Source organism: Diceros bicornis, chromosome 5 (assembly GCF_020826845.1).
Source record: "Diceros bicornis minor isolate mBicDic1 chromosome 5, mDicBic1.mat.cur, whole genome shotgun sequence".
Taxonomy (NCBI): Eukaryota; Metazoa; Chordata; class Mammalia; order Perissodactyla; family Rhinocerotidae; genus Diceros; species Diceros bicornis.
Genome location: NC_080744.1, coordinates 26,301,152 through 26,314,035, shown reverse-complemented (window position 1 = coordinate 26,314,035; position 12,884 = coordinate 26,301,152). Strand labels below are relative to the sequence as shown.

General features: G+C 36.7%; 1 gene segment (V, D, J or C); it reads left to right on the top strand.

Annotated features, from left to right (window-relative positions):
- Nucleotides 1-8,130: 8,130 nt before the first annotated feature.
- Nucleotides 8,131-9,187, top strand: LOC131405469 (T cell receptor alpha variable 26-2-like). The segment is given in 2 exon segments: nt 8,131-8,167; nt 8,643-9,187. Coding segments are annotated over 2 exon segments (582 nt in total).
- Nucleotides 9,188-12,884: the final 3,697 nt, after the last annotated feature.

The following is a 12,884-nucleotide window of genomic DNA, read 5'->3' as shown; positions in this document are numbered from 1 at the left end:
TCTTCATAGATCTTTAGACCAGGAGGAACCACCTCAAGACAAGAGGAAGACTATAGGAGATGAATCAGAGATTCTGCATTTGATCAGAAGGAGTCACTGGGTTGTCTCCCTTGGAGAAGGAGTACCCGTCTCCTGCATGGGGAGAAGAGAGGAAATGAATTCTTGGTTACAAATCCAAAGGCTGACTATGGACTGTTCATCAATATCCAGTTCCCCTCTCCTTCCAGTAACCCAGAAGAATTGCGTGACTCCTGAAGATTGACGTGGCCATATGACTTACTATGGCCAAAGAAATGTGAGTAGAAATGGCAAGTGTCACTTCATGATAGAGGCATTTAACTGCGCAGCTTAACTTTCAACCTCTGCTTTCTCGGACTGTGGTGAGTATTGAATTGTGTATTGATATGGAGGGTCTAACGTTAGTCATCACATGTAGTATAGCTGACCTGCAGAATCACCTTGATTCAAAATGAACTATGTATGTGCAAGAAATAACCGGGTATTTAAGCCAATGTAATTTTGGAGTTGACTATTGATTATTGTGACAGCATAACCTATCTGGTGCACCAAACTTCCTTAAATACAGAAAAAAGAGGAAAAATTTTACAAGGACAGAATAATCTTAATATGCAAACCCGAATAAAGAAATTTTTTAAAATTATAGGATAACCTCATTCAATGGACATAAATTCAAAACTTCTAAAAAAAATAATAGCAAAAAGAATTAGCAGCTTATATAAAAGGATAATATATTGTAACCAAGTTGGGTTTTATGTAACGTTTATTTAACGTTTTAAATCAATCAAAGTAAGAATCCACATTAATAACATCATTTCATCATCTCAATAGTTACACAAAAGTATTTGGTGTTTAAAAACATTCACTCATAATAAAGAAATAAATTCTTAGCAAATTAAGAATAAAAGAAAAATTTCCTCATTCTGGAAAAGAGTATATGTGACAAACAAAGCAAAAGCCAAATTTCAAGGGGAAATGTCAAATGCCTTCTTACAAGGAAGCCAAATAGCACTATTTCTATTAAGCAGTGTACTGGAATCCTAGCCACTATAAAAAGGACAGAAAAAGAATTAAAAGTTTTAATAATTAAAAATCAAGGAATATAAATAACATTAGTCACCAAGACAGTTGTGATATAGATAAAGTAATCTAGAAATATATTACATTACTAAAGCAGTTTAGCAATATAATTTTTAAAATTACATTTTGTATACAAGCAAGTAGAAATTATATGTGCAATTTTTAAAAGTACTCTTAAAATAGGATGTCTGCCAAATATTAGAGAACAAATTTTTTATTTATTTATTTATTTTTGTTTGTTTATTGCGGTAACCTTGGTTTATAACATTGTATAAATTTCAAGTGTACATCATTATATTTCTATTCTGCATGGATTACGTCATGTTCTCATGTTCACCACCCAAATACTAATTATAATCCATGACCACACACATGTGCCTAATTATCCCTTTTTCCCTCCTCACCCCCCCTTCCCCTCTGGTAAACACCAATCCAATTTCTGTCTCTATGTGTTTGTTGTTGTTATTATCTACTACTCAATGAGTGAGATCATAAGGTATTTGACCTTCTCCCTCTAACTTATTTCACTTTGCATAATACCCTCAATGTCCATATGTACAAGACCTCAGCACAGAAAAATATAAATTAAAAAAATAGATGTATGTAAGTGTGAGAATATGCCATGTTCATGAATTAGAAGATGTGTAAAACAAAAATGTCAATTCTCTCACCTTTGGTAAATAAATTCAAGGAAATCTCCATCAATGTCAACTCTGTGTGTGTGTGTGTGTGTGTGTGTGTGCGCGCGCGTGTGTGCATGTGTGCCTATTGAAAGACAATTTTAAAATATATCTGAAAAACAGGTCAAGAATATTCTAGATGCTCTGAAATAAGAAGAGCAAAGAAAAGGACTTCCTTTATGTAATATCAAGCCGATGTGGTATGAGTGAAAGAATAGACTACTAGACACAGATCGTCTGTGTCTGAGTGTTCCATTTGCCTCTCATCCACTCTCCATCTTTCTCCTGCCTCAGAGGGCTGATCTGAAAGGACCATGTCAATATAGCTCCTTTTTCTTCTGGATTCTAGTGGATTTCTGCCAATGAGGAGGCCCCTGCAGGAATCTGCAGGAGCGTAACAGAGGTAACAGAGTGAGGTAAGAGGTAAAGAGGTAACAGAGTGAGGTCAGGGTACTTATCCCTTGTTCCTTTCCTGAGGGATCTCTTTGAGTAGGTTACATCATTTGTTCAATGATTGTAGCTCCTTTTAAGTTGGCTTTCTACATGACCATCTCCTTTCAGGTTTTGATATGCCCTACTTCCTGTATACACTTTTGATCTAGGGATAGTCAGAGCTCCATTGGCCTACAGCTAATTAGGTTGGAATGCAGACACTTCCTGGGTATCTTATAGAGGAAGGAGTCTGAAAATTCAGGGAAATGGGACTGTTGAAATGGAATTTATAATTGCAATTTGATCATATGTTTGCTTACCACACTCCCTGGGAATGCCAGAGGACAATCTCTTCACCAAGGTATCAAGAAATTTATTGTTGAGTAGGTCACCAGAATTCTTAAAATGTTACTTGGAGGCAATTTCTGCAGGGTGAAGATGATGGAGACAGGAGAGGGAACAGAAGGAGGATATGCCATATAAGTTGCTTTCCTGATTCCGACTGGCATAATGGGATCCTGGGGAAATAGATGGTGATGTTTAATAGACAGACAAGTATGTGATATTACCACAATAATTTACAGGGAAAGCGTTTAATCAGAGTGTTTTAACCTTCAAAGATCTTTGGAGAGAGATAACTGAAATGAGAAAAAAGAGAAATGAAAGAAAGGAGAAATTTACTAAGGTCCTGTTTTATATCTTCTAGATTTTCTGGGGGAGGGGGAACATAACTTGAGTTCCTATAGTGGGGATTCATAGCCTCCTTATTCAATTCCTAGAACTAAGCCAATGGAGAGGCCTGGAACCCCTCAACTGAGAGGAAGGTCAAGTCCATTTGAAAAAAAAAGAGCAAGACAATACAATGTTGCAAAGATATGAAGCAGTTACAAGTCTTAAAGAGTTATTCTGTTGTTGCTAGGAATATCAAATTGTGCCATCACTTTGAAAAATGTTTTAGAATTTTTTATAATGTTAAACATACACATGCCATATGATCTAACAATTGCACTCTTAGGTTTTACCCAAAATAAATAAAAAATATGTTCACAAATATGTGTACTCAAATATTTGTAGCAGCTTTTTTTTCATAATAGCCCAGAACTGGAAATAATCCAAAGTCCATCAACAAGTTAAGTGAATGCTACTCAGCAATAAATAGAAATGAAATACTTACACACACAGTAACAAGGATGGATTCTCAAAGCATTATGCTGAGAAAAAGAAGCCAGATAAAAAGAGTTTACACTTTATATTTCCATTTATTTGAACCTCTAGAAAAGACAAATTTAATTTAGGTTAAGAAAAAGCAGATCAGTGGTTGCCTGGGTTCTAGAGTTAGAGAATATTGACATAGGGGGCACAGAGGGATGTTTTGGGGTGAAATAATTGTTCTACGTCTTGATTTAGACAATAGTTAGATGATTTTATATCCCCAAACTTGCTATATTTCAAAACAGTTTAAATGGATTCATTGTACTACACCTAATTTATGCCTCAATAATATTGATTTAATAACAAAGGAAATAATAAAAACAGCAAGATATTGCTACACACCAGCCAGAAAGCCTAAACTTAAAAATATAGACAATACCAAGTAATGGAGAGAATGATTTGCTGACTGTCTCCTAGGCTACAAGCAAGGTTGCAAATTGATAATAATACTTAGGAAAACTGTTTAGCACTAACTTCTCAATTTGAAGCTATTCATACTTATGACTCAGTAAGGATAGACATATAGATGAACGGAATATAATTGAGTGCCACAAAATAAACCCATACATTTATGGTCAATTGATTTTTGACAAGGAGAAAGAATAGTGTTTTCAACAACTGCAGATCCACATACGAAAGAATGAAGTTGTACTTTTTCTTTATGCTACACACAAAAAATTAACTCAAAATGAATCAAAGACCCAAATATAAGGTCTAAAATTATAAAACTCTTAGAAGAAACATAGAAGTAAATCTTTGTAAACTTGAATTAGGCAAATTCTTCTTAGATATGACACCAAAAGCACAAGTGAGATAGCACAAAAGGTACATTGGACTTCATCAAATTTAAAAATTCTGTGCTTCAAAGAATACAATCAAGAAAGTGAAAAAAACAGCAAAATAGAGAAGATATTTGCAAATCATATGTCTAAGAAGGGATTTATATCTAGAACGTATAAAAATCTTTACAACTCAACAATAAAAAGCCAAAACTCAATTTTAAATGGGCCAAAGATTTGAATAGATGTTTCTCCAGAGAGGATATGTAAATAGTCAATAAGAGCATGAAAAGATGCTCAATGCTGGTAGCTCTCAAAGAAACACTAATCAAAACCATAGGAAATTACTACTTCACGGCCACTAAGATGGCCCAATCAAAAAGAGAGAAAATAACAAGTGTTGATGAGCATATAGAGAAATGGAACCTTCTGACACTTTTATAAATGTGTACAATTGTGCAGCCACTGTTGGAAATGATCTGGAAGTTCCTCAAACCACTAAGCACCGAGTTATCATATGATGCAGCGATTCTACTCCTAGATGTATGCCCAATAGAAATGAAAACATATGTCTACACAAAGACTTACCCATTAATATCCATAGCCAAAAAGTGGAAATAATCCAAATGTCCATCAACTGATGAATTTACAAATGACACATGGCATATCCATACAACGGAATATTATCGGGTAATAAAAAGTAAGGAAGTACTGATACATGCAACAACATAGATGAGACTTGAAAACTTTACAGTAAATGAAAAATGGCAGCCCCAAGAGTCCACATATTGTATCATTCCATTTATATGAAATGTCCAGAATGAGAAAATGTACAGAGAGTGCTATGGTCTGAATATTTGTGTCCCCCAAAAATTCACAAGTTGAATCCTAACCCCCAAAGGTGATGGTGTTAAAAGGTGGGGCTTTTGGGATTAACAATCTTTAAAAGAGGCTCCAGAGCTATCCCTTGCCCCTTCCACTATGTGAGGACACAGCAGGAAGGCACCACCTATAAGCCTGAAAGCGGGCCCTCACTTGACATCAAATCTACTGGTGCTGATCTTGGACTTCCCAACCTCCAGAGCTGAGAGAAGTAAATTTCTCTTGTTTATAAGCTACTCAGCCTGTGGTAGTTTGTTATAGCAGACAGAAGGACAAAGACAGAGACAAAGTAGACGAGTTTCATGGGGGGAAATGGTGGGTGACTGCTAATGGGTATGGGTTCCATTCGGGGTGTATGAAATTTTCTAAAATTGGTTGTGGTGATGGTTGCACAATTCTATCAATATACTAAAATCCATTGAACACTTATACTGTTGCATACTTTAAATAAGTGAATTGTATGGTATGTGAAATATATCTCAACGAAGCTCTTGTATACCACAGGATTTATTTTTCTCTGGAGAAAATCTGGATGCTCCATACTACCTGAATATGGCAGTAATGAATACTAGATAAAAAGCTGTAACATTGATCTGACTTTTGTATTATGTAACGAGTGGACATAAGGACTCTTACTTTTCATATTTCTTTTAGCAATATCAATATTTCTTTCGTTTATATATTTATGCCAGCCTTGAATTACTATTATTACTGTATAATCTGGCACATGGTAGATGCACGGTGAAGACATTAAACCAATTATGAATACATGACCACCATGCCATAGACTGCCACATTCTCATAACAAGGCTGCCTCTCGTCTAGATTTGTGAATTTTTCTTTAATTGGAGGATGGGGAGTGAGAGTTGGTCTATTTGATTTTTGTCCACAATCTAATCTTGCATTTACATTCACTACTGGATACTTTTGTTCAATTTATTTTCCAGTAAATTTGAAGCTTTTATTCAAAATAATTTTGAGAATCATTCCATTTAACTTCTCCCAGTAAATATTAATTAACATATCCATTTAACGAATTATTATTAAGTACATAATCTGTGCCAAATTCTTTGTTAACCAATGAATAATGTGGGCTTTGGGAACTGCCTTCAAACATGGAAAGTACAAGATACTACGGAAAATAAAAGGAATTTCATTGATGGGGATTTTAGAACTATTTCTGTGAGAAAAACATCACAAGATTATTTCTAAAATTTCCAAGACTAAACGTAATTCAATGTTTATGTTTAGTCTTAGAATATTGTGGAGGGAAGCTCTTCACTGAGCCTTGCCACTAGAGAGAGGTAGCATATTTGAGACATTTATTTGAGACCTGAAACACAATCCTTGAGAGATCACTGAGTGACTTAGTTCCTGGTTCTAAGTTAAGGAATTCATAAGTATAGTCAAAAGAGGGGGCTGTTAGATCCGCAAACTAAGCTGGTTCCAGTGTGAGGGAGAGTTTATCAATGTTGTGCAAGGAACTTACTTTCAACCCCTTCCTCAACGTGTACCTCATAATCTCACACTGAGTGTATGCACAGCTTCAAGGATATGGATGAGCCCCTTCCCAAATGCAGAGCAAAGAGCTAACCCTTCACGGAAAGAAAAGAGAGAGATGATTAACAGTTTAATTTTAAATGGCCAAATATTTGTTCCTATAGTGGAGGAATAAGCTTAGTTGTTATAGCAGAGAAGGATGATTAATTTTAGTTTTATTCTATCCCATTTTGTTAATAATAACCACTTTTGAGAACAACCAGATAAATTCCTTTATGTTTATTTTCACCTCTCTTGTAAATGGCTTCATTTCATTTCCCTTTCCAAATCTTCTCATCCCATCTCTTCATTCTCTTCTTTTCTCCTTAGTGTCCTCAAGGCATGCCACCCCTAGGCATGGGCATGGAGATGAGAAAATATGTGTTAAAGAAGGGGCTTAGTGGAATAGGAATAAATACAATCCAAGTCGTTGGTTCCTGAATGAAGACCACATTCACCGAACAATGTCTGTCTAGAAGAGGCTTAAGACATCATTCCAGGAGCCAGTGTGGGAGACCTGAACACCAGGCAACTTGGCTTTTAGATTGGATTTAATTTTATCTTTTCATGTCAGACTGAGCACAGCAATATAATACAACTATGAAGTTATTTTTGTCAAATATATTGCAAATATTATCTTCCATAGTGTCTTTGGATTTTTCACTTAGTTTACAATCATTTTTGTTTTTATTGACCAGGAAAAAGTTTCTAACTTTTTTTTTTTTTTTTTGGTGAGGAAGATTAGCCCTGAGTTAACATCCAATGCCAATCCTCCACTTTTTGCTGAGAAAGATTGGCCCTGGGCTAACATCCATGCCCATCTTCCTCTACCTTATATGGGACGCTGTCACAGCATGGCTTGATAAGCGGTGCATGGGTCTGTGTCCAGGATCCAAGCCTGCAAACCCCAGGCCACTCAACCGGAGTGCATGAACTTAACCACTACACTGCTGGGCTGGCCCCAAAAAGTTTTTAACTTTTGAAATTAAATTATGTGTTACTGCTTATGACACTTACTTGCTCTGGCTGGGAATATGGATAGGAATTCTCTTCTTCCCTTAACAGCGCAGGGCTCAACTAAGGTTTCTTGGATTAAGGGACATTTAATACCAACCCAAAGTAGCATCAAACCACTAATTATTGGTGGGTTTTGCCTTGTACCATAAACGAGGGATGGATAATCTCCTTGTGGATGATTTTATTCGTTCAGACCTAGACTATTTGAGTTTGAATCTTGAAAATGATCTCAGTGTAAACCCTCTGATCTAGGGCTAGACATTGGGAAAATATTCTTACCTTCTTTTTAAATTTATGTTTAATCCTGCAAGTGGGAGTAGACCCAACCAAGAGAGTGCTCTGTCTTTAGCTGATGCTTGACCCGAATTGAAAGCTGACTGGTGTGGGGCTGTGCTAGAGGCTGCTGTGTGGTTGCTTGGGACCTCCCCCAACTTAGGATCAGACACAGATCCTGAGTTCTGAGGCCTGGAACCCCATGTTGCACTTGAACTATGAGATCAGTGACAGGAATAACTATTCTAATTTTTGGTAAGTGATCTGGGTCTAAGAAAGGATGACTGTCATGGCTAAAGACAAAGGGCTGGTATTTGCTGCTTCTACTTCTCTCACTGTACTTTACTAAACTCCCGAAAAGAATTTGCATCTCTGTGTTTCTATGTGTCTATGTGTTTCTCTAGAGAATCTTAGCATCATTGTGGAGGCTGAGGGTATCCACTACTCACAGAAGATCCCTTGAGTCTCGCAGGTCTCAGACTGAAGGAGTTTTGGGTTCACTGAGCCCAAGGGTCATGGATGAGAGCAATTTAACTTTGGCCTTGTGGCTCTGGATACCTCAATAATATATGCCAGTAATATTTATCTTGCCCTAGCAACACACATGACAATACTCAAATATGGGTTATGACTGAAGAGAAGAGTTCTGGGAATGCCTGTAAACCTGACCTTGGATGCACCCAGATTTGATAATCCAGAGCTAATAATCCATTGTTTCTCAACCCCTCAGGTATTATGAGTGATGCTAAAACCACACAGAGAAGTGCAATGGAGAATACTGAAGAAGGACCTGTGCACCTGCCCTGTAACCACTCCACAATCAGTGGAAGTGAGTATGTCTATGAGTACATATACTGGTATCTACAGATTCCTCACCAGGGCCCACAGTATGTGATTCATGGTCTAAAAAGCAATGTGACCAATGGAATGACCTCTTTGACCATCGCAACAGACAGAAAGTCCAGTACCTTGATCCTGCCCCAGGTCACCCTGAGAGACACCACTGTGTACTACTGCATCGTGAGAGGCACACTGGGACAGATGGGGCTGCGCCCATGCAATATCTCCCTGGTGGGGAAGGGAAGCAGCAGCAGCCGTCCAAAGAGGCCACTGCATGAGAATGAGCAGAAGCCCAAGAGAAGAAGAAGAAAAGCAAAGGAGGAAAAAAGGAAAATGACTAAAGATAAGATAGTGAGGAAATCAAGGAGGAATGAAAGGAATAAAGAGGATGAGGAAGAAGGGCTTATATTATTGAAGGGACTGAGAAGCTTATGAGAAAACAAAGAGTCACAACTGTAATCCTTCACTAAAGGGAAAAGGAAATGAGAATTTGCCACAGCTCTTTGTTTTAATCAAATGTTGCTTTCTTTGTTAAGTCTCACTAAAAAAGGTGAGAACAACCATTTGGTTGTCCCAAAGACTGTCTTCCTTTAGACCCAGGGAAGTGTCCAGGCTCTGGATATTGCAACATATTAGTCCTTCCAACCTCTCAAAAATTGAAATGAATTTTAGAAATTGATTCATTTGCCCTTGAGAAAAATTTGAAATTTTCTTTATTGCTTATCTGTAACACATACACTTGGGATATGGACGATTTGGGAGAAGTAAAAAAGGGACAGATATGTGGATATCAATTTACCATTTTTAAGTTTATGTTGAAATATTTGCATTATTACACAAATCCTTTCTCACTGTAAAAGTCTCAAGATATTACGTTAGTATGTAGAGGAAAACCTGAAAGCCAGAAACTGACTCTCCCCACCTCCATTCCATTTCCTCTTCAACTCCTATAGTAACACATTTTGACAGTTTGTAGTTGTCCTGTCCATCATGTTCCTTTTCATTTACATGGATACTCATGGAAAGATCTACCCAATTTTCCTACATAAATTGCAACATATCATGTATATTTTTCCAAAACTTGTTTTTATTTAAAAATGTATTTTTGAGATGTGCTCATACACATGCACACACACAGAAACTTTACAGTACGCTTGTGTAATAATTTAATTAACTTGCTCACCTATTAATAATATTTAATTTTTTTACTTCTCTTAGTGATCATAACCAGAATCATAAATAAATATATATATATTTATATTTATTCACATCAACATGCATAAATTTATATTTATTTTTATAAATATACATATATATATTTCTTATGAATCCTTACAAGTGAAGTTGCTGGGTCAAAGGACATGCTTATTTTATACTTTATAGTTATTGAAGAGTTGCCTTCAAAATGTCTCTAACAATCCACACTGCCATCAACAGGGTATGGGAAGCCTATTTCCCTGCATCTTAGTTAACACTACTTCAAGCATTTTTGGATTTTAGGTAACTTGAAAATATGTTGTTGGTATTTTCATTTGCATTTTCCTGATTACTAGAGTAGGTGAACAACTTGCCCTGTGTGTTGGAATTTTAATAGATTGTCTTTTTCTTGTTTATCTGTAAAAATTATTTTAATAATATGAATATTGTATTGCCTATCATATATACTGCACGTAATTTCTCTAAATATATTGTATATTTTAAATTTTTTTATTCAGCTCTTGTCAAGGATATTTTTATTCTTATATTGCCAAATCTAAGCCTTCTAAGGAAGACTTTCTCCATTGCAAGTTGATAAATCTAAATTCCTACAGTTTCTTCTAATTAAGGACATTCATTTAGTTAGCCTGTGGGAGAGACTTGGGAGCTTTGCTAGGGTTTAGATATTTGACAAGGGGAGTCAGGACTCTTGATCAAAATGATAGACTCCACACTTCTGTGTTTTAACTGTAGAAGGGATGCTGTGCAAGTTGAATTTAAAAATCAAAGACTCACAGACTCAATGATTAAAAAAAAAAATTTGCACCTGGCCCTGTGGCATAGTGGTTCAGTTTGGCGCGTTCCAATTCGGCAGCCCATGTTCGTGGGTTCGGATCCCAGGCGCAGACATGCACGACTCATCAGCCATGTTCTGGTGGTGACCCACATATAAAGTAGAGGAAGATTGGCTACAGATGTTAGCTCAGGGCTACTCTTCTTCAGCACAAAACAAAAAAACAAAAAATCACTGTTTGTTATGGGTTGAATTGTGTCACACACACACACACACAAATTCATATGCAGTCCTAACCCCCAGTACTTCAGAATGTGACCTTATTTGAACATAGAGTCTTACAGAGGTAATCAAGTTAAAATCAGGTCATTAGGGTGGGCCTTAATCCAGTGTGACTTGTATCCTCATAAAAGGGGGAAATTTGGAGACAGACACACACAGGGAGAACACCACGTGAACATGAAGGCAGAGGTCAGAGTAATGCATCTATAAGCCCAGGAGAGAGGCCGGGATCAGATTCTTCCCTCACAGCCCTCAGAGGGGAATAACCCCGCTGACACCTTGTTTTGGACTTCTAGCTTCCAGGAAGCGGAGGCAATTTATTTCTATATTTTAAGTCACCAGGTTGTGGTACTTTGTTTCATCAAAGCTAGCAAAATGATACACTGTTAAAATTCTTTCCAAGTGGGTGAGATCTAAGATAGGACCCTCCTGCTCCCCATCACTCAGCTGTGGTGCCCGTCCACATGTCAGCGCCTGTGATGTTCTTCACTCTAAGGGACACATCTATTCTGTTCCGATTAATCCTTTGCCTAAACTAGAAGCTGCTTAGGAAAATGTTCCTCTCAGAAGGCAGAATAAAGTCATTTTCATGTAAATGCAGGTTGAGAAAATCCGTTGCTAGAAGATCTGCCTCACAAGGAATACTAAAGGAAGTTCTTCAGGATGAAAGGAAATAATATCAGATGTTAATTGGAATGCATGTAAAGAAATAAAGAGCCCAGGTAAAGGAAATTATATAGCTAAATAGAAAAGGAAATATGTATATGTGTTTTTCTTTTGTTTTCTTAATTGATTTAAAAAATTGCATGAAACAATAAGTTTCAAATTATATTGTCAGGCTTATAGTCTATCAAGTTATATTTAATAATAAAAGAACAAAGAAGGGGGAAGGGGATATATATATTTTGGAGAGAAGATATGATAGCAGACAATAACTCAAATCCACTAGGGGAGCACTGGAAATGGTAAATATTTGGATTAATAGAAAATACTTTATAAATATGTTTTTCTCCTTTCTCCTTTTCAAAAAAAGACATGAGATTGTATAAAACAAAAATTCTAACATACTACTTGTGGGTTTATACCTTATATAGACATTATATATATATAGCAGTGATAACCCAAAGGAGAAGAGAAGATATTGTTATAGAGCTATATTAGAGCAAAGTTTCTGTATTTTATTGAAATTAAGTTAACATTAATCTGAAAGAGATTAATGATAAATTAAGATGCACAGACTTCCAGTTTCTGGTTCCATATGTAAGGAGGTTGGAAGTCATCACTCCATCCTGGCAACAGGTAAAAAGATGAACAGACTGAAAAATCAACAGTGTTTCTTGGATCCATAAGAAAAAGAAGGGAGGACACAGGGCAAACTGCTGTGCCCAAGATTGGAAAGACCGACAGGCAAATGTAGGGAGTCACTGTTACCAGAGCAGAGATTCACAATCAGAAACCACCACAGGAACTGATGCCAGGTAGGAAACCCTGAACTGCAATTGATGAATTGCTGGAGGCTCAGTGTGGACAAGACTGAGAGTTAAAAATTCCGGGGGACACAGTAATAGAAGGTTCCACAATTTTGTGAAATACACCTCCAGGAGCTCGACCAGTTTCCCAAAGTAAATTTCTGAGAAAAATCTTCTCCTGCTTCCAGTGGAAGAAACGGAAAAGGAACAATTTTAAAATAGGCGAGAGCACTTTGTTCTTTTTAACAAGACCTGCCCTTAGGGAAAACTAGTTAACCAGAGCATAACCTGCTGGGTATTATCAGAGCCTAACTGACCTACAGAAGGAAAGGAACCAACTCTAGCCCACTCTAGCCATCCTCTCCTGCCTAAGGGAAAAGAAAAAAAATTT